This window comes from Telopea speciosissima, chromosome 1 (assembly GCF_018873765.1).
Source record: "Telopea speciosissima isolate NSW1024214 ecotype Mountain lineage chromosome 1, Tspe_v1, whole genome shotgun sequence".
In the NCBI taxonomy this organism is placed as follows: domain Eukaryota; kingdom Viridiplantae; phylum Streptophyta; class Magnoliopsida; order Proteales; family Proteaceae; genus Telopea; species Telopea speciosissima.
The window spans coordinates 66,469,541-66,492,011 of NC_057916.1; the positions used below are offsets into that span (position 1 = coordinate 66,469,541).

At 39.3% G+C, this 22,471-nt stretch overlaps 1 protein-coding gene across 2 annotated transcripts in view; it reads right to left on the reverse strand.

Annotated features, from left to right (window-relative positions):
* Positions 1-10,816, reverse strand: part of LOC122668627 (GTP-binding protein BRASSINAZOLE INSENSITIVE PALE GREEN 2, chloroplastic) — a 33,245-nt gene extending 22,429 nt beyond the window's left edge. For both annotated transcript variants that reach the window (XR_006333915.1, XM_043865168.1), the window contains exon 1: positions 9,554-10,816. Coding sequence is in view for 1 of the 2 variants with exons in the window: in XM_043865168.1 (XP_043721103.1) it covers positions 9,554-10,783 (1,230 nt within the window). In the remaining variant the exon portion in view is untranslated. The remainder of the gene's footprint in view (positions 1-9,553) is intronic.
* Between the last annotated feature and the right edge of the window lie 11,655 nt (positions 10,817-22,471).

A 22,471-nucleotide genomic window follows, 5' to 3' on the forward strand; every position in this document is an offset into this window, starting at 1 on the left:
ATTCCCTGTTACTGTTTTTACAATTCTTCCACTCAAGTGAATTACAAATTCAAATCAATATTGAGGACCCAAACACATGGAAATCGAGAGAGAGAAGAAGAAATCAGCAATGAAACCCTAAGACAAATCGAGAGCGAAGAAGAAGAAATCAGCAATGAAACCCTAAGACAGATCCATCACTGGTGGCAACGGCTACCCTGCAACCAGCCCTGCCCTCCATATGATGGGTGAAGAAGCGCAGAACCCTTACCTACCAGCCATTCTCATCCTCAACTCAATCACCAATGTGAGCCCCATTCTGGACCCATCAAAGCCGTTGCTGATGGTGGGCGTCACATTCATTGTCATTGTCGACGTCGCCGGCGCCACTATGAGAGGGAAAGACGGAACGGTGAAGGTGGCGGACATGTACTTGGTATGACCGGCATCGAGATTTCCAGCAGAGATGAACATGAAGGCCACCTGGTTGCCGGAGTCGAGGAGCTGGAGGGAGCTGTTGTAGTGGATAATGACTGCCCTGTTAGGGTTCCTCACTGAGATGTACTGAGAGAAGGTATAGCTGACTGTGCCGTTGGAAATGGGGAGAGTTGGGAGCTGCATTGCATTCACAGAGATCCTGGGGTCCTTGGGCTTGAACACAGTGAAGAAGACGGTGAGGATCACGAAAGGGCAATTTTGTCATAAAAATCATTCAAAACTTCTACCGTTAGCAACTAACAGAATTCACTAATGGCCTGGGTTTATGTGTTAAATAGTTTGGAAAGTAGGACGTCTGTGTACCTTTTAGAAACACGGGAAGAAGTGTACATTAGCCATACATCAGGGGAGGTCCATGTAATTTACCCTTGACTTATTATAAAAACAAGGGAAAATTTCACGGACACCCCCTAAAAGTATCCAATATAGCCGAAACTTACCATACTTCGTCAAAATAGCAAACTTCCCCCAAACATTAAGCAGATTGACACCCCAAAGATAAAATGTCGATTTTACCCTCTTAGTTATTTAAAAAGAGTGAGTGGGGTATTTTCGTTAAACCCAACACTAAACGCAACAATTTAATCTGAACGGTTTATTTTTTTTTACCTTTTAATCGTAGCCGTTGAATAAAAAAAAGCCATAAACCTGCTCTTTCCTGTTCTTCGTTGCAGGGGCCTGTTCTTCGTTGCAGGGGAGTGCTTCAGGTGATTTGGGGGAGAAACCACTGTCGTCATCTTTGCTTTGATATCTCCGATTGAACCAGAAGCTTCAGTAGAGAAACCCGGAGAAGTTCTCTTAGATTTCATTGTAGGACAACCAACACAGGTGGAAGAGATCTATGAAACTCAGTCCTTTTGTTCGAGATCTCAAACTGCCCTAGGGCTGAGTTTAGATGCTCCCAAAAATATCTAATCGAATAATCGAACATTTCCGCTACAACTCAGCCCTTTTGTTCGAGTTTTCCCCAACCGCCTCCCGTTTGTTCGAGATCTCACAGTTCTTCGTCCGAGATCTCTTTGGGAGCGTCTCTTTTAGAAATTTTTTTTTTTTGGTTGTGTAAATTGGTTCTCTCTGGGCTTGCAGAGAATGGGTTTACAGGGGAGTGCTTCAGGTGGGGCTCATGGAGATGGGTTTTGGGTTGCAGGAGGTTTCCGTTAAAAGTAATAATATAGTTAAAAGAATCGTTCTGGATTTGGCCCGTACCTTACAATAGTTAAAAGAATCGTTCACCCCCTACATGAATGAGAAGAAGAAGAAGAGCAAGAATGAAGATTTGTTCAATAAGTTCTTCAGTGATAGAAGAGAAATGGGTTTTAACAAAACCCAAAATGTTTTTGAAGAAAGCAATAGAAAAGTTTCCACTTGCCCAGATCCTCTCCATAACTAGCAGGACAGGTTCCTTAATTCCTCTATTTTAATTTTGTTTAGTTCTTCATTTTTGGGTTCATTTTACTCAATTTTTCTTTTGCATCTGGAATTCCGGATACATTAATTCCATTCAAAATGGAAAATGCATTTGGCTGAATAGGGTTTCACTCAGTTTTTCATCCTTCTTCGTCTTCTTCGTCTTCCCAGCAATGGCGTCGAAGCTCACTGTGTACAGAGTTCTATCGTCTTCTTCCTTCAGTCCAGCTATAGTAAAACGATGAAGCTTTTTGTTTTTTGGGTAAAAGAGGATAAAACCCTTAAGGAATATTATGGTACTTTTAACCCTTCTAAGGGTAATTTGGCCATTAAGAGAAAATTAACAGCAACTTAACGCCAAGAGCCTAACGGAGTGGACTAAGTTCATATTTCTTCATAAAATAAGGGTAGTCGGTGCCTTTTTGACGAAGTATGGTAAGTTTCGGCTATATTGGATACTTATAGGGGGTGTCCGTGAAATTTTCCCTAAATAAAATATACAGCCCAGGTTGGAGAGGTAAGCACAAAATAAGGGCAGTTCTCTTTTTCTCATGTAACATCTCTTCTCTCTCTCTTGATTCTCTTCCCTTGTCCGTCTCCTTCCTTTCTTTTTCTTGTTTCCTCTCTTCTTCTCTGATCCTGAATGTATATTAACTCTGATTTTGTAACATGGTATGAAAGCCATGAAGAAGAAGAATATATATATATATATATCTTTTCATATGAAGGTAGTCAAGTCAAGCGAGGGAACGGGTAAGTTCAGTACTACTCTTGATGCATATGCTCTTGGGGCTGATTTATTCCATCTTTGTGGGAGCTGTTGCCTACCTTTGGCCTTGCCTGGACCATGGGTGTGGGCTGATAGTTGTTCACCTGCACTCTTTGGTGGCTGCTCTTTTTGGCGTTGTCTTCGAGATGTGTTGGTGGCCTAATAGAGCTATTGTACCCAGTACTGACCTAAGATGTGAAGATATACGCGGATAAAAAAAATATACGACAAGATGCATTTAGTCGTTGCTCCTGCGGATGTGCTCGACCAGAGCATGCACTGGCCTAACCCTTCATAAAGACGGGGAGGCCAAGAGGAAAAGTTGACTTTAGATTCAGCGTCTTCCTTTGCGGATTTGTTTCCCCTTCTTTCCTTTCCAGGTGAATGATAAAAGTATATATATATATATAAAAGAGAACTGCCCACATGGGTCCTTCTAAACGTCACTGTGAAGAGGGAAGCAGTTCACTTCACTATTTCTTATTCACCTGATGCAGGTTCATCATAGATATTGGCTTATTTCTTTAGAAATAGGCCTAGGGTTGGGTTATATACATGTTGGGCCTTTGTTCCCAAGGGTTTTCTATGTATTAAGCCACTTTAATGAGCCTAAACTAGGGGTACATAGGTTGCATACGGGATTAGCCCAATACTTAGTTTATTTTTATGTTTTCTAATTGAACCGGTTCAAATTGGTTGCATCCAATTGGTTCAATTTAAGTGATCATGTGACTTGGTTAAATGGTCATGTGACAACTTAAGTGGTCATGTGATGTAAGTTGGGCTGGATTAGGACTCTATAAGTCCAGCCATGTTTTGAGTCTATTTCCTTTAGTATTTTAGTTTCCTAGTCAATTTAAATTACCTAATAGGTTAGGGATAGGATTAGGCCTTTCCTTTTTAGTGTTTAAGTCTATTTTTGAGTCTTCTATATAAGTTTGTAAGGGAGGCCAGCATTGTACACGAATTTGATTAATGAAAAAAGTTTTTGCTTGTTGGTTGCCATTGTTGCTGCTCCTGTGCTCCTTGTAAGTGTGCATCCTTGTGGTTCTATCAAGGTGGAAAGGGGCTGGTGGAATCCGGTTGACTCCTTACGCCGTGACGGTTGGGTGGATCTTCTTCAATTCGAAGGTGGTTCTATCCTTCACATTTGTTCAAGTTGCTGCCAGTGGAATCTCCAGTAAGTTTGACACCCAATTTCTTCTTCTAACCCTCTAATCCTTTCCCCCAATTGATCCCCTTTATTTTTTGTTTGAATCCCATAAACCCTAATTCCATTAAAGCCCAAAACCTGCAACTCAATTCTGTCCAGAATTGCAGAATTTCAAAACTCATCCAAACCCTAACATTTTTATACCATATTGACCCCCTAGACCTGCCTATTAATACCCTAGAAATCCCATTCCCAATATCCAACCCAAACCCTAGGAATTGACCTAAATCCTAGTGCTGTCCATTCGAACCAGCAGCCCCTTTTGTTATTTGATCCTGTTGTTTGGCTCCTAGTAGGTCTCCTACCTATCTAGGACTACATTAATTGGTGTCAGAGCTATGGCGGAGGGAAGCTCCAACCAAGCGTCGAAAGACCCACCTCCATTCGTTTTTAAGACCCGAGTTCGTGTACCCAATGGGAGCACAACCATATTAATTGTTGATGAGAGGTGACGTAACAACATTATTTCACAATCCGTGGTGGATATGTTGTCCCAATCAGGAGAGATTTGCATCATGCCTACAGGTAAAGTCTGTGTTGAATTTGGGTGTTCTTCATACCATGATGGTGCTTGGTGTCAGCCGGTACCACATTCAAAGAGTTTTATTGCAGTAGGTGGTGATTGGATGGACGAGCGACAAGGTTGGATTGAACCTGAAAACAACTCGTGTATCCTACCTGATCGACACCGTCTATACCATTTATTTACTCTAAAAAGGTTACAACCAAAGGTGACCACATCGACTGTACAACCATAGGGACTGCCAAACATGTCAACTCAAATGCAAGTGGCATCGACTGTGTTTGAAGTTTCACCAATGGCAGATGCACCAACAGAAGATCCTACTGAAGTGATCTATGTTGAAGAAACCAATATAGATAAGGCTGAACCAGTAGAAGATGAAAAGCTGATTGAGAGCATTCCAAAGAAAAACAATGACCTTCAAGATGCTGCTCTTGAAGAGGTGGAGCTTGTGTCTCATGCATTAGATGAGAAGGTTGTTAACACCAAGGCTCTATGGACGAGACATTGACAGATTCTGTCGCTGATTCACAAAGGTAACACATAGAGTTTGTTATGCCACCATGGTTCTTCGAAGAGAAAGCTCCACGCATTGAAGATTTTATCCCCAATGTTCTTGCCTCATCGGAATTTTGTTTGGGGATGGTCAAAGCTGCTGATCACATGTTGATTCTCCCTCATCACTGCAAAATTCAAGGACGAATTTTTTCAAGTTGGGGAGAGTTGATGCAGGTTCATCATAGATATTGGCTTATTTCTTTAGAAATAGGCCTAGGGTTGGGTTATATACATGTTGGGCCTTTGTTCCCAAGGGTTTTCTATGTATTAGGCCACTTTAATGAGTCTAAACTAGGAGTACATAGGTTGCATACGGGATTAGCCCAATACTTAGTTTATTTTTATGTTTTCTAATTGAACCGGTTCAAATTGGTTGCATCCAATTGGTTCAATTTACGTGATCATGTGAGTTGGTTAAGTGGTCATGTGACAACTTAAGTGGTCATGTGATGTAAGTTGGGCTGGATTAGGACTCTATAAGTCCAGCCATATTTTGAGTCTATTTCCTTTAGTATTTTAGTTTCCTAGTCAATTTAAATTACCTAATAGGTTAGGGATAGGATTAGGCCTTTCCTTTTTAGTGTCTAAGTCTATTTTTGAGTCTTCTATATAAGTTTGTAAGGGAGGCCAGCATTGTACACGAATTTGATTAATGAAAAAAGCTTTTGCTTGTTGGTTGCCATTGTTGCTGCTCTTGTGCTCCTTGTGAGTGTGCATCCTTGTGGTTCTATCAAGGTGGAAAGGGACTAGTGGGATCCGGTTGACTCCTTACGCCGTGACGGTTGGGTGGATCTTCTTCAATTCGAAGGTGGTTCTATCCTTCACATTTGTTCAAGTTGCTGCTAGTGGAATCTCCAGTAAGTTTGACACCCAATTTTTTCTTCTAACCCTCTAATCCTTTCCCCCAATTGATCCCCTTTATTTTTTGTTTGAATCCCATAAACCCTAACTCCATTAAAGCCCAAAACCTGCAACTCAATTCTGTCCAGAATTGCAGAATTTCAAAACTCATCCAAACCCTAACCTTTTTATACCATATTGACCCCCTAGACCTACCCATTAATACCCTATAAATCCCTTTCCCAATATCCAACCCAAACCCTAGGAATTAACCTAAATCCTAGTGCTGTCCATTCGAACCAGCAGCCCCTTTTGTTATTTGATCCGATTGTTTGGCTCCTAGTAGGTCTCCTACCTATCTGGGAATCCTAGGGTTTTGGGGTTTTAGAGGGATGAGGGGATTAGGGTTTAGAGTTGTAAGTTGGGGCTGAGATGGCAGTCGAGTGGAGGGTCTGCTGTGATGGATCTGTGGTTAGATTTTGAGTGTAAACTGATGGGGGAATAGGGCTTAATGATTATAGATGAAGCTAGGGTTATGGGATCAATTAGGGCTTTAATGGAAGGTTAGGAGGAGGAGGGGAATTAACAAAACAGTAAATTAACTTACTGAATTGCAGGTTCTTTGATGGCAGCTTGGAGAAACTTGATTGAAGAAGAAGAAGGACCTCCCGATCTACAAGATGCAAGGAGTCGCCGGAGTCCACCAGCCCTAACCCTTGATATGACTCACAAGGGGTCTTGGACACACAAGACAGTTCTCTGAAGAGAGAAGCAGCAGCAGCAATGGCTAACAGCAGGAAACGATTTTTTTTTAAATATTAAACTTGGTGGGGGAGCCTGCCCACGATCTCTTATTAATAATAAGGCCATAGGCCAAACATAATACAACTCTAACTCCTCCTTTAGAATCGTTGGAGGGTTCTAATTTAAAACAACTTAAAAGACAATAAAGAGAAAGATCTAATTATCCCTATTGACTTAAAACACTTAAAACTTTTAAATTAGCTGAGATTCCTCATCAACCAATAGGATATAAGATCCTACTAGCCAATAGGAGCTCTTCACTTAAACTCACCCAATTGAACCAATTGGATGGAACCAATTTAAGCCGGTTCAATTACAAAACAAAAATAAAACTAAGTATAACTGAAATAAACTAAGTATAGGCTATACTAAGGCTCCTACTATAACCCTAGGTCCAGGGTGGCTTCTTCAATTCGAGGAGGCCTGGATCTACATCAGAGGGGTAATTGTTGAAAATTCACTTTTTAAAGAACACCATACCAAATCCCTCTTCCTTTCCTCTCCGTGCCCACTTCCCCTCTCCCCTCCCCCTACCCCTCCAACGCCTCGTCGTCCTCTGCATTTTCCTTCCCCCTCCCATCCCCTTCTGTGGTGACGTTGAGTAATAGGACAACTGGTAGTCGATTACAATAAATGCTCCTTGGCCTCACTCCACTCTTTAGAGTTTTTCCCTCTCGTCCTCTTTTCTATCTTGTGGTGATGCAGAAGAACTTTCTGTCTTCTCTCTAGTTTCTATCCACTCCTCTCTAATGTAAGGTTAATTTACAAGTAAACTAACCCCAATGAGGACCTGTGACAATCCCCAACACTGCTATCTAGGAAATTGAACCAAGTAGAGAACTTCTATAACTCATCAATCAGAACTTAGAATGGCCTCAAACTCTGGTCGAAGTGTACCTTTATTGGGCTGGTTATATGCTCCAAATTTGGGCCAAAACTGATGGCCAGATGCTGAGATCTGAGTAGGTCTCGAAAATAGAAAATAACCTTCAAAATAGAAACTTAAGAGTTGCAGATCAACACCAGCCAGCAGCAGGGCCTCACAGCAGGATCGAGGGAAGGCCTATGCAAGGGTGGATTGTGCTCCAAATATCTCTCAAACCTGGTGAGGAGGTTGCAAAGTTATTGAAATCTGAAGTTGCAGCAGAATCTGGGCGGGAAGTCGGGAACCTGACTCGCAGATATGCAGCAGCTCTTCAATCGGCAGTGTGCAACAGCAGCAGGCTTGGGTAGTGATTATGAATTGATTTAGGCCTTCAAATAGTATTGCAGCAGCAATTGGTTGCAGTCTTACAGTAGCAGCAGCAGAGGAGATCGATGGGAGAGTGAAGGAGATAGAAGGGATAAATAGATAGGGGATAGTGGTCGGCTCTCCCAGCCTCTCATCCTCTCTCAGGACATTAAATTGCTAAAAGCTAGTTTTTCATTCATCAATAAATCGTGGGGATGCCCCTTGGGTCTATTACAATATATAGGACTAAGTTACCAAAGATAAAACAAAGAATAACTTGCTGCCTAAGTAACTCTAACTTAGTTGTTGTTAGACAACTATTACAAGGACAATACTGACTTATTAAAATAGAAACAAAGATGCTGAAACTAAAAAGGGAAAGTAACTTAACTAACTTGTTACCCAAGTCAACTATAAGTAGAAACAAAACTGAAATCCTAAATCCCCCATGCATAGACAAAATTGAATTTTCTAATAAAGCCTCCATGCAATCTGATCTTGGGCCCCACAGGTTCTAGTAACATTCCCACCAAGGCAATATGGCTGTGGCACTGTTCACGTGAATAGTACCTCGGGTATTGTCATCTTACTAAAATCATGGGGAGGCTTCTAAAAGCCTTACAAATATATAGAGAGCATTACTTGCTTCTCAAGTTACAAGGGAAATAGAAACTAACTTGCTTGAGATAAAAATAGAAACTAATATTTAGAAACTAGGATTACAAGAAAATAGAAACTAAATATTAAGTCTTCAAATCTTCTAGAAGTGTGCAGCCGATTCTCTTTCTTGTCAAATCTTGGAGTCTCATGTGGTCCCCACTCTTATAAGTGATTATCGGCCAGTAGCGACTCTTGAAGATGTCAAGCTAATATGTCCTAAATACCCCCATGATTCTGGGTTTGAAAGACCCACAAACTCCAGGCTGGCCCAGCTCAAGGCTGGTTGGCCCTATGGCCCAATGGGATGGTTTACCAATTGACTATGTGAACCAGCCCTCTTCTTGTGTTTGGTTCTAACAAATTGTTTACCAAACAGCCTGTCTTCTGCATCACGGTTACTTGAAGAATGTATGCAGGGTCAAAATGCAGAAGCCTTGGTTTTTCCATTATTGTGTATTCTATTTCACACTCAAATTACAAAAGAAGTTCATTTGCAGGACCTGAATTTACTATTGGTTTTGTTGATAATAAGAGTATTTTGTGACATGTATTTTGAGTATTTTCAGTTATCCAAAAAAGAATATATTCGAGTTTATATCCATTGCTCAAACTAAGACATTGTCAGCAGGTAAACTGTTCCTCACACGAAGAGATATTTCCAAGAAATCCTCTTTCAGGGGGTTTCATCCTTTCTTGAAACTCTAATCTTAAAAGACATACTCTAATTAGTATTAGAGTAAATATGTTAAAGGATGAAATGGAGTATATTTCCTCTCTAAACTAGATAGTGCAAAGGGAATACCAAAAGAATTTAATGCAATGAAAGAAGCCTGAAAAGTGGCAGCAAAATATGAATCGTGATACCTCAGCTACAGCCTTGAGTAGATTAAACTTTGAATGATTCTCATTTTTTAGGCGAAGAAACATGTTAGTCTTCTGAGAGAATAAATTTTTATCAAAGTGTTGCATTGCAGGTAGTATATCCAATTTCATTAGTGATTAATTTTGGGGGAAAAGAAGATGAATTGACACAAAATTTAATAATTTGAATCAGTAATGAAGCACACTGACCTTGACCCTGTACGTCCTGGGTTTCAATTCCTTGCTTACATGCACCAGCTTCTGCTCTTCCCTTGTCAACCTCGTTGAAATCTGGTGTGGATTTAGAAGCCCGGGTGTGTCAAATAATTTTGCGAGCCCAGGAAGAACACCCTCCACCCGAATTATCCCCAATGTAGTTCCTGGAACAGGAGCTTCAGTTAAGTGTGTAACCTTCCCTCCAATATGCTTCCCAATCGCATTGATCAATGTCGACTTTCCTGCATTCTGTGCCCCAATAGCCCAAACATTCCCTCTGGCACCAACCAATTCACAGACATCATCAATAAGATTCTTCAGACCCCAATCTCTTACTGCGCTCACAAGGTGAACACTGGTAAGTTTATTGGCTCCACCCTCCCTCGCTCGTTGCCGAACCCAATGCTCTAATCTAGTTGGGGATAACGACGGCGGAAGCAAATCAATCTTTGTCACCACAAGTACAACCCGAGGAACATTCCCTGACTTCCCCTGTTTCCAAGCTGCAGAGTTCTCATCGATGGTTGCCGAAACCAGCTTAGCAACCTTACGAGGGAATGACCCATCAAAATCCGCAGCATCAACCACCATCAAAACAACAGAACGTGTACCAGTCGTGGTGGCGAGTTTTCTACCAATGGTATGATCAAAATCAAAATCCGGAAGCAGATTCTCGACAGTAGCATCTTTGACCTTCCCGTAATGGCGCAACCCATGACATCGAGCGCAAACTACAGGTTTCTCTTTAAGGCTAGGGTTAGTGTTCTCGGCTTCGACGAGCTCTTTGAGTATTCCTATCTTGAGGGAGTTGGAGATCTCTGTTTCTTCTGCAACAGGTCTTCGGTCGATGGGAGAACGGTAATCTGGGTCTTTCGCAGAGGGTTCAATGAAGTAGCCCGGGAGTTTAGGATCGGTATCCTGCATGTAGACACCGCAACCGGGGCAGATGAGCTGATTACGAGATGCGGTTTCGTCGTAGTTGCCATCCCTATTGAGGGACTTGGGAGGAGAAGATTTGGTTTCAGAGGAGAAAGGTCTATGAAGCGGGTGGAAGAAGAAGAAGTTGGTTCGAGACTCAGCAGAGTTTGAATAAAGAATTTTTTCAGAAAAAACGAAATTAGAAAGGTGCGCCGATGATGGGTTTTTAATGGGTAATGATGCTATAGAAGAGACTGGAACGAAACGTCTTAGCACTCTAGGTGAAAGCTTTCGAGCCAACATCATTTTGTTCTATATAACGTTTTGTGCTTAACTTCTTCTTCTTCGCTGCTGCACGAGTGGTTCTCTCTGGAAGTCTAAAGTCTGAACGTCGTTGCAGCCAACAATAGATGTGATGTGGAAACTAATCCTACATGAACCCAATACATAGGGAGGCTGAGAAGTAGAAATGCTATTATCTGCAAATTACTAAAGCAATGTACTTATTGAATCTGAAGTGAATTCCTGTTGTGAAATTTACTAGAGTAGTAATATGGAAAACCCTCTTTTTCTGCAACAAGTCAAAATAAAGCATGAACCATGGGTCAAGAGAGAGGGAATAAAATAATGAAATGACCTGTATTAATGATAGAAATGCCCCTCTATTTATAATAGAGAGGAAATTACAAATAAAGTATGCTAGGCGATGTGGGACTAAACCCACACAACCAATATAAACTTAACACATTAAATAACATAAAAAATACCCCAAAAGGACCAGAATACCCCCACGGTATTTTGGTGTACATTATTCTAATACTCCCCCTCAAGTTGGATTATACAAATACTAAAGAAAGAAGATCTAGCTCGGACTAAAGAAAAAAACTCTCTCTGTAACAATACTAACACTCCCCCTCAAGTTGGCGCATACAAGGTACTAATGCCCAACTTGAATAAAATGAAAAAAAATAAGTTGTAGCAGAATCCAGCTCCAAAATGAATGCAGCTCCCAAATAGACCTTCAAGGACTTGAAAAAAATAGACCTTCAAACTTAGACAGACTTGATCAGCAAAAAGGCATCTCTCTCACCAATCTTTGTCCAATAATGAATCTCGAAATTATAATCTTGAAGATAAGTAACTAGGGTAGCCGGCAAATGAGTCAAGCAGCAGTAAAGTTCAAGCAGCGAAAAAAAAAACAACCAAACTGTAGGATCTCATATGGGCAGGCAATAACCAAATATCTTCAAAACTTTAAGGCCAACCTCTCTCTTATGACAAATTTTAACCCAATAACAAAGTAGATACCCATTGGCAATGGTGAAACCTCTGACCTTCTATGTTTTGCACCAAGTGTCCCTGCATGTTCTGCTCTCTGCAATGGTTGCAGGTATACTGTATATAATTCCCCCCTCACGTGTAGTGCACATGGACATAAGAGAGATGATTTTAGAGATAGGGCAAAACATAACATTCCAGAATTTTTCAATGGCTGCCAAGGGTAATGAAAAAAAAAGAAATGATAAAGAAGAGAATACCATTAACTTCTAAAGTGGTTGTGGGGAATGCCAAAAGTATGTTTTGGGAGGTGGTGAAGGAAAACCAGCAGTGGGATAATGAAGTAGGAGTTAATTATGCAACATATAAAGTCCCAACCATCTTCCATCGATCAAACAAACACTTTTGATGGAAACCCCATTTTTCAAGGAAATGCTCCATTTTTCAAGGCTTGATCAATCTTCAAACAAGGAGGAACAATTGTGCGAAAACTCCAAGGTGTAAACTCCCACATGCTAAACAGTACTAACAAAAATATTTGAACAGAAATGAATGGATGTAGTCTCAACAAAACTGGATCAGATCTGAATCAGTAGCAATGCTAGGATTCAAGCTCCAAAGTGTGCCGGATATGAACCAGAAAAGCTCCACATAACTGAATAGGTTCGTAAGTGCAGCTAATAATTGTGGAACACACTGTTGTAGTCCCAAATAGGCTGATCTCCAGGGTAGCAGATTCGAGTCTTCCATCACGAAAGAAATTCGATCTCCAATAATAGGAAACGCAGACACAATCATAGGGCACCAGTATTCCACATGAAGGCAGCAGTAACACATCAACCAGTCATTCTTACAGAAGCCAATCAATAACACCAGCCAGGTAGGTAGTGAAGCTCAAAATAACCAGCAAATATACGATAAATAACCAGACAAATCCATAGGTAGTTGAAGCAGCCAGCTATAGAGGAATAAGTGAGAGAAATAAGTTGATAACTGAAGAAACTAAGCCAACAGAATGAACTGTAATTTTTACAAAAAAAACCTGATGAATGATGCTGAATAATGGGCTGAATACTCCTCTAATGTTTATAAAACTCTCATAAAAAAAGCCGCAAGAGTGGATTGCCCTAACCCTTAGATCGATTATAGCCAGGGTTTTGTAAAAATCCCTGAAAGTGAATATCGATTGTAGGGAAAAGGGCTTCAACAAAAGTGAGGATGACTTGGCTAAGGTAATTTCTTATGGTAATAGATGCTGACTACAACTGCTGGAATGGATCTCCAGTTCGAATAACCAATCTCCTTGGTACTTGAGACTTGATCTTCATGCGGGAGAAACACCAAAAAATCGCAGAAAAGGAGGGCAGCAGCTATCTTGTGTAGTAGACCTTCTTCAAGCCATAAATAGTTGAAGTAGAATGTCCTTCTTGATGGTAGAAACACCAACAAAAACTCCAATAGCAGCAAACAACCCTAACCCTAAAATCGATATGGGTCAGGGTTTTGAAAAAAACCCTGAAAAGAAGGATTGATTTGGGTTAGGGGTCTTCAAACATTTGGAAAGAAGTTAATACTGAGGTCAAGTGGTCTCTGTAGGTGGAGTAATCATCCCTCAAAAAAGGCAGTAAAAACTCAAACCTGCAACCTTAACGTCGATTTGAGTTAGGATTTTAACAAGGAACCATAAAAGGCAGGATGAGAAGATTTTGTTGTAGGGACAGATCCAACCATTAGATAGTGTTCAAACTGGGGTCGATTAGGGCTTGGATTAGTTGGGAATTATCCCTGAAAATTGGCTACATCTGACAAGGGAAACCCCAAACCCTGACAAGGTGAAATCGATTTGGGGATTGAGGCTGGAAAAAAATACTAAAAGATGGAGATAAAGAAAAAAGGAAAGTTAGGTTTTGGAATAGGGCAGAATAGGGCTGGAAAAAGGCTACATAGGGTGTTCCAAAATTAGAGGATTAGTTTTCATAGAGATCTGATCTCAAAGAAGGGGAACTCCAAATCGCAGATGTGGCTCCAACAGGGTTTTTTTAATAAAAAAGATAGAAGAGAAAGGGGGGCAGCAACTAAATCATCGATATTCTGTTTGCCTCATTGGTGCTACTCCTTTATAGGCTTAGCGAAAGAAGAACAGGAGAAGACGAAAACTGAGAAAAGGGAGAAGAAGGGAGAGATCGATTGGAGGAGAAGAAGGGAGAAATAGGTTTTTTTTTCTCTAACCTAGATCAGACCAGCTTTGATACCATGTTGGTTGAACCGTGGGTCAGAGAAAGGGAATAAAATAATAAAATGGCCTGTATTAATGATAGAAAGGCCCCTCTATTTATAATAGAGGGGAAGTTACAAATAAAGTAAGCTAGGCGATGTGCAACTAAACCCACACAACCAATATAAACTTAACACATTAAATAACATAAAAAAATACCCCAAAAGGACCAGAATACCCCCACGGTATTTTGGTGTACATTATTCTAACAATCCCACATGAACCCAACACATAGGGAGTCTGAGAAGTAGGAATGCTATTATCTGCAAATTATGAAATATAAAATGCAACAAAACCAAGTGAACCATGAGTTGGAAAATCAGCAAACTGAACGATATTGGTTACTAAAGCAGTGTACTTACTGAATCTGAAGTGGATTCCTGCTGTGAAATTTACTAGAGTAGTAATATGGAAAACCCTCTTTTTCTGCAACAAGTCAAAAGAAAACATGGTACCCATTACTGTTAAATGTCATAACCCTTTACAGTATCAACTGATATCAATCATGCCATCAGTAAAATTCGTAAAAAATTTTAAACATTTCACCTTAATAACCATAGAGATCAATGTGTTAATCCCTTCAACATATATTAATTGATCATGGTGGCTAGCTAGTGATTACATATTACAAGACTAGTGCATGGCCTCTCCTGATATTAATTGCTCAATTTCTTGCTCATGAGACCTTATTAAGGAACCTTCTCTCCTACCATGCTAACTTATTAATGCCTTCTTTTGGTTCAGTTGTCAGGGTCTGGAATTCAATTTGATAGAGCATACCTCTTTGGAAGTATAGAAATACTAATCTAATTAGTACCTGGGAATTCTGCTGGCACTGTTACAGCCTACTATGTAATTAATTTTCTATTGGTTCTGAGTATGCACCTACTTTTGAAGACAAAGATGGTGACTGGATGTTGGTTGGAGATGTTTCATGGGATATGTTTATCTCCTCTTGCAAAAGACTCCGAATCATGAAAGGATCAGAGGCTAGAGGCTTAGGTTCTTATGCATAAAAGCTCAGAGCTTGGCAACAACAACCCACAAGATATATAGGGAGAAGAGACCACCTGTACATCTCATATCAACACAAATAGATCGATCTTTCTGCTTACATTCTCCAAGACTACTGGCTCAACTTGGATCTTTCTCAATGGAGTGACTTCTGAAAATATAGATTTGATAGTTGCCCAGAGGGGGGAAAAAAAGAAGAAAAGGAAATGAGAAGCCCGTAGAAGGAGAAGGGAAACAAAAAAAATTACTGTCAGGTTACATCTTTTTTTGTTAATTTTTCATATTTTGGCAGGGTAGATGGCTCATTTTGAGCCTTTTTGTGATGTTTTTGTCTTGTAAGCTGTAATAACCTCCAAGTTACTTCCAACTTAGGATTAATTCATTTTCTTTGCTCTCAAATTTCTCATTTGAAATATACTACTCTGGCAATTTTCAAGCTGGTGGATATAAATGATACACCAATATTTATTCACCTTATTAAATTTATTGCTTATCATATTTTTTATAACTCAAAAACTATTATAAACACATATAATTTATGCATATTGCAGGAGACTGTGTTTGTACCCAAAAGGAAACAACGATGTACATGGGGAAGGGCACATCTCTCTCTACTTGCAAATTTCAGAGGCAGACAGTTTGAACAACTCATTGAAATTAGATTAAAATAAACTCGAAATAAAGAGATAGACATACCTGATTAGAGTAGACAATTTGAACTACTAAATGCTCAAATGTAGCTTCAAAGGTCCAAGCTTCACAGAGAGAGATAGAGGATCAACAAATCACAAATATACACAATGTCAATTCAGAAAAACGAAGGAAAAAATTAATTTAACAATTTTGTGAGATTTTTAAAATCTAAGGTCTAACGATGAGAGAAGAACGAAGGTAAAAATATGGGGTTTTGTACAGATTTCGAGCCAATAATGGCTTTCAGTCATCGTTGAACGCTAGAAATTTTGCCTTAACGGATATTCGCACGGTCTTCTATTGAAGAAGAACAGACAAGATTGTTAGATTTAAAATATATTTTATTTTATTTTTAAGTTTCAAAATATTTTTGATTGCTTTATTATGGTGTGAGACCCATGTGATCAAGGAAGTAATTCCAAAGGGTTGTAACATCCTATGGATACCCTAAAGTCCCTTCATGGTCACTACTATGAGTGAAAAAGTAGGTCAAGGATATTTATTGAAATTAATTTCATTTATGAAATTAATTCTCAATTCATGGCCATATGTATGTATTTCTCTTTATGGGACTTTAAGGTCTTTTATGTTCCTTAGTGAAAAATGAATGGATGTTAAGGCCTTTTATGGTCTTTAGTGGGGAATGAATGGATTTTAAGACTTTTCATGATTCTTAATGGAGAATGACCATGAATTAGGAATTAATTTTCAATTCATGTACATGAATCTCATTCTCTAATTAAATTGATCATAAGTGGGTGGTTATTCTTGAAATTTTCAAGGGTGTGCAAGGGTTGATTTTGGGTCTATATAAACCCAATCAAATGCACTGCAAAACATATCTTGAGATACATCCATGCTCATACGTTGTAATCATAAGAAGTCTTATTTTCTTTCTCTTTTCTTCTAAGTGTGAAAGAAGTTGTTGTGTTGAAGCTCTTGGCTCCTTCAATGAACTAGAAGAACTGTTTTATCTTCTAGTTGGAGGTTATTTTATTTTAGGATAGTGGTGCAGAACAATCCTTGGCAGTACGAGGCATCAATTACCTTAAAGGCAGCACCACAAGTGTGACTCAACCTCAAACTTGTTCAAGTTATTGCGGGTGTGACTCTACATCAAATTCAAGTTTTGCTCTTCTCATTTTAGCTAAAGATCAAACATAGTTTCTACTGTTTTTATTGTATTACAATTTGTGTTGTTTCAAATTATTTGTAAGAAATTATAATACAATTACCCAACAAGTTTAAGGTAATTGATTGTTGTAAGATCTCATAGTTGATCTTGGAGTTGTAAGCAACAAGGGTGATGCTTCGAACAACAACACTGTTGATGGAGCTGCCAACGAAGAAAATCCTTCAAACAATAATATTAAAGGAGCAATCAACAACCAAGAAGGCGAAGTTTCTGTTAGTCGCAATGGTAAGGAGATTTCTCTTTTTTCTACCATTGACTCAATCCCCAACAATATTATCCCGTCGGTGATGGAGCTTGTCTCGGATTTGGGTAAGATAAGGATTGTCTCTGAATTTGATAAGATCGAACAGTTTGGAAGTCAAAACTTCAAACGATGGAGGCAAATGATGTTGTTTGCTTTAGCCCAAATTGGGGTGGTGTTTGCCTTGACTGAACCCATGTCGGAAAAAAATAATAATCTTGAAAAGTAGGGCAAAAGGGTGACTTGGATTCAAGCGAATTACCAGTGCAAGAATCGGATCTTGAACACATGATCAAATGACCTATACCATGTGTATAGTTCTTTAGAATTTGGAATGCCTTGGTAAAAAAAGTATTCTCTTGAGGATGCTAGGTCAAGGAAGTACTTGGTGGCTAACTTTCTAAACTTTGCTATGAAAGATAATGACACCATCTCAAACCAAATTGGTCAATTTCAATTTTTGGGTGGAAAGCTAGCAAAGGAAAAGATGGTTCTACCAAAAGAATTTATGATTAGTGCCTTGATTGAAAAGCTTTCTTCTTCTTGGGATGCCTTTAAGCCATCTATGAAACACAAGAAGATGGAATTGACTTTAGATCAATTGATTGTAAGGATCAAAATTGAGGAGAAGAACCGGCACAAGGACAAGGGTGAAAAAGACCTTGGGGAAAGAAGCCTAAAAGCGAACTTTGTAGAAACCAACAAACAAAGCAAGAAAAGGAAGAATCGTTAAGACAATAATGAGTCTTCTTTCAAGAAGAAGAAATTTACTTGTTTTATGTGTGATAAACTAGGGCACTTCAAGAAAGATTGCTGGTTCAGGAAGAAAAATTTTGAAAAGGTGAACCTAGTTGAAGATAACGCCTTTATAGCTATGGTCACGAAAGTAAATTTGGTTGAAAAACCAAAAGATTAGGTATTGGATACCGGTGTTACAAGACATATTTGTAGTGATTTGAAGATGTTTTTCTCCTATTCTATGAGTATAGAAGATGAAAAAGTATTTATAGGAAATTTCCAAAGTGCCCCTGTTATAGGAAAAGGAAAAGTGACTTTGAATTTCACTTCGGGAAAGACTGTGGTTCTCACCAATGTTCTCCATGTGCCGGATATTAGGTGTAATTTAATTTCAGTTTCTTTGTTTAATAAAGTAGGAATGAAATTAGCTTTCGAAAGTGATAAGGCGGTTATCACTAAAAATAATTTTTTGTGGGGAAGGGATATCTTAGTGAGGGGTTATTTGTACTAAGACCGATAGAGGGGCTGAGTACTTTAACATTGATAAGTTTTGTGAGAAAAATAAAATTATCCATGAAAACGATCGCTCCATACCAATCAGAATCAAATAGGGTTGCCGAAAGAAAAAATAGATCTCTTAAAGAGATGATGAACTCTATGTTATTGAGTTCAGGTGTATCACTTGATCTGTGGGGAGAAGCCATGCTATCGGCATGTTATCTATCAAATAGAATCCCACATAACAAGACTGGTATGGTTCCATTTGAGAAATGGTTTGATAGAAAATCAAGTCTAAAACACCTACGGGTTTGGGGTTGTTTGGCTAAAGTGTTGTTATCGGATTCCAAGAAAAAAAAATTGGGACAAAAAACATATGATTGTGTGTTTTTGGGATATACTATAAATAGTATGGCATACCGGTTCATGGTGATTAAAACCATGGATGATGTTATTGAACTAAATAGCATCATAGAATCAAGAGACGTTGAGTTTTTTGAAAATTTATTTTCCTTTAAGTCCAACTTACCTACAAGTAAGGATAATCAATTGACTAATGGGATAATGGGGTCAAATGAAAGGATTACCAATAAAGAATTGAGTAATGATGACGAAAGTTGGCCTAAGATGATCAAGCGACTCAAAAGACCCAAATATACAGATGATGAGTGGCTTGTCTATCTAGTAGACAAGGACCCTCTTACATACAAAGAGGCTATTACATCACCGGATGCCGTCTTTTGGAAAGAAGCAATCAAGAGTGAACTAGATTCAATCTTGACGAATAACACTTGAGAATTGGTGGATTTACCATTCGGGTCGAGAACTTTGGAAACAAAGTGGATATTTTGAAAGAAATTAAAAGACGATGAGTCACTTGATCGTTTCAAGGGAAGACTTATTATCAAGGGTTTTAGGCAAAAGCCTAATATTGATTACTTTGACACATTTACCCCAGTGTCTAGAATTATCACGATAAGGGTTGTGTTGGCAGTGACGTCAATATATAACCTGATCATCCATCAAATGGATGTGAAAACGGCATTTTTAAATGGGGACTTAGAGGAGAAAATATACATAAAGCAACCAGAAGGTTGTGTTGTAATTGACCAAGAGCGAAAGGTGTGCAAATTTTGAAAATCCTTATATTGATTGAAGCAGGCACCGAAGCAATGGCATGTTAAATTGGACAAGGTTCTGATTTCAAATGGGTTCGTTATAAACGACGTTGAAAGATGCTTATATAGCAGGTTCTATGGTGGTAGGGGTGTATTCATACTACTATATGTAGATGATATGCTTATAATGGGAGCAAACTTGGAAATGGTTAATCAAGCTAAGAAAGTTTTGATGTTTAGTTTTGACACAAAAGACTTAGGAGATGCTGATGTGATCCTTGGGATCAAAATCATCAAGCAAGGAAATCATATTTCATTATCCCAAGCCCATTATGCAGAAAACATACTTAAAAAGTATGGGTACCATGAAGTTTCAGCGGTTAAAACACCTTCTGATATTTGGTATTATTTGAAAAGAAACCTAGGTGAACCAGTGAATCAAAAAAGATATGCTCAAATGATTGGTTCGATCACATATCTAATGAATTGTACGCATCCAGATATTGCCCTTGCGGTAGGAAAGTTTAGTCAACATATTCATAATCTAAGTAAGGAACATTAGAGCGCGGTTGATAGGTTATTAAGGTACCTAAAAGGCACTATAAACTATAGCTTACACTATAGTGGTAAACCAGCGGTTTTGGAAGGGTATTGTGATGCAAATTGGATCTCAGATACAAACGAATCTGTAGCTACTAGTGGGTATGTATTTACACTAACAGGCGGTGCAATCTCATAGAAGTCCACAAAGCAATCTTGTGGGACGGGCTCAACCATGAAAGCTGAGTTTATAGCCTTGGAAAAGGCAGGAACGGAAGTCAAATGGCTTAGAAACTTAATGGCGGATATTCCATTATGGTAAAAATCGACGTCATCGGTGTCACTACATTGTGATAATCAAGCGGCTATACATCTAGTCAAGAACCGGATATATAATGGTAAAATGAGGCACATACGCCTCAGACACAACCTTGTGAGACAGTACATAGATGAAGGAATGATAGCTATCGATTATGTGAAGTCAGAAAGTAACCAAGCTGACATGTTCACAAAGCCTATGTCTGTCAAGAACTTGTGTAGTGCATCTACAGGACTGGGGTTAATGCCTAATCCATAGGTAATGTGATGGACACCCTACCTGTGTGAAGAGGTTAAATGCCTGAATTAGGTTCAAGGGGTACAAACGAAGTCACCGGTTGACCGGCTCTATACTACTACTTGTATAAATATTCAATCCAAGCTGCACATAGTGAAAGTAGTACTACCATAAAGAAAGAGGTTGAGCGGTAAAGCTCTTAATTAGTCTAAACCCAGGAAATGTGGGGGTATGTCAGTTGTGGTGCACACTAGGGACTAACCTAAGTGAATGTAGGGGGTGTGGCCGCCACCAATGAGAACTTATAGGCGAGTTCTCTAAAACATTCATGAATTCAAAATAAGGGACATGACTAGTTCAAAAGTCCAAAATGATTATATGATGGGCAGCTCAAGAGTCGACCTATGGGGTATGGTTAATGGGACGGTCAACTACACCAATGAGGAAAGGTTCAAGGAGTCCGACTCTACCTCTACTCTGTAACGCGGTCCATTAGACCTAGTGTAGGTTCAAGTCCGAAAGACACCTACAACGATGTGTCCTATAGTGTCTAATTCAGTCACAGGGTGTGTCTTATGTGTCTTTCGTGTCGTTTTGAAACTTGTGGGGGATTTTAGATTTAAAATATATTTAATATATATTTTATTTTATTTTTAAGTTTCAAAATATTTTTGATTGCTTTGTTATGGTGTGGGACCCATGTAATCAAGGAAGTAATTCCAAAGGGTTGTAACATCCTATGGGTACCCTGAAGTCCATTCATGGTCACTACTATGAGTGGGAAAGTGGGTCAAGGATATTTATTGAGATTAATTTCATTTATGAAATCAATTCTCAATTCATGGCCATAGGTATGTATTTCTCTTTATGAGACTTTAAGGCCTTTTATGGTCCTTAGTGGAGAATGAATGGATGTTAAGGGCTTTGTTATGGTCTTTAGTGGGGAATGAATGGATTTTAAGGCCTTTCATGATCCTTAGTGGGGAATGACCATGAATTAGGAATTAATTTTCAATTCATGTACATGAATATCATTCTCTAATTAAATTGATCATAAGTGGGTGGTTATTCTTGGGAATTCCAAGGGTGTGCAAGGGTTGGTTTTGGGTCTATATAAACCCAACCAAATGCACTGCAAAACACATCTTGAGATACATCCATGCTCATACGTTGCAATCACAAGAAGTCTTATTTTCTTTCTCTTTTCTTCTAAGTGTGAAAGAGGTTGTTGTGTTGAAGCTCTTGGCTCCTTCAAGGAACTAGAAGAACTACTTTATCTTCTAGTTGGAGGTTGTTTTATCTTGGGGTAGTGGTGCAGAATAATCTTTGGCAGTAGGAGGCATCAATTACCTTAAAGACAGCACCACAAGTGTGATTCAACCTCAAGCTTGTTCAAGTTGTTGCGGGTGTGAATCTGCATTAAATTCAAGTTTTGCTCTTCTCATTTCAGCCAAAGGTCAAACATAGTTTCTATTGCTTCTATTGTATTACAATTTGTGTTGTTTCAAATTGTTTGTAAGAAATTGTAATACAATTACCCAACAAGATCAGAGAGAGAGAGAGAGAGAGAGAGAGAGAGAGAGAGAGAGAAAGAGAGAGAGGGAACCTAGATGAGAGAGCGTAAGCAGGGGTGGTGCACTCAAAGTTGGTTCTGCACCGCAGCACTGTAGAAGACGATGATCTTGACAGCTTGCTGGAGTTTTCAGTCAGACTCATAGGGACGAGAGAGGACAGTAGATTGATGAAGGTAAGTGAAGGGGTTTTAATGGGTCGGGCTGGGCTGGGCCTGCCCTAAACCCTAACCCAACCCTAGGTGCCTAACTTAAACCCAAGCCCAACCCAACCCTG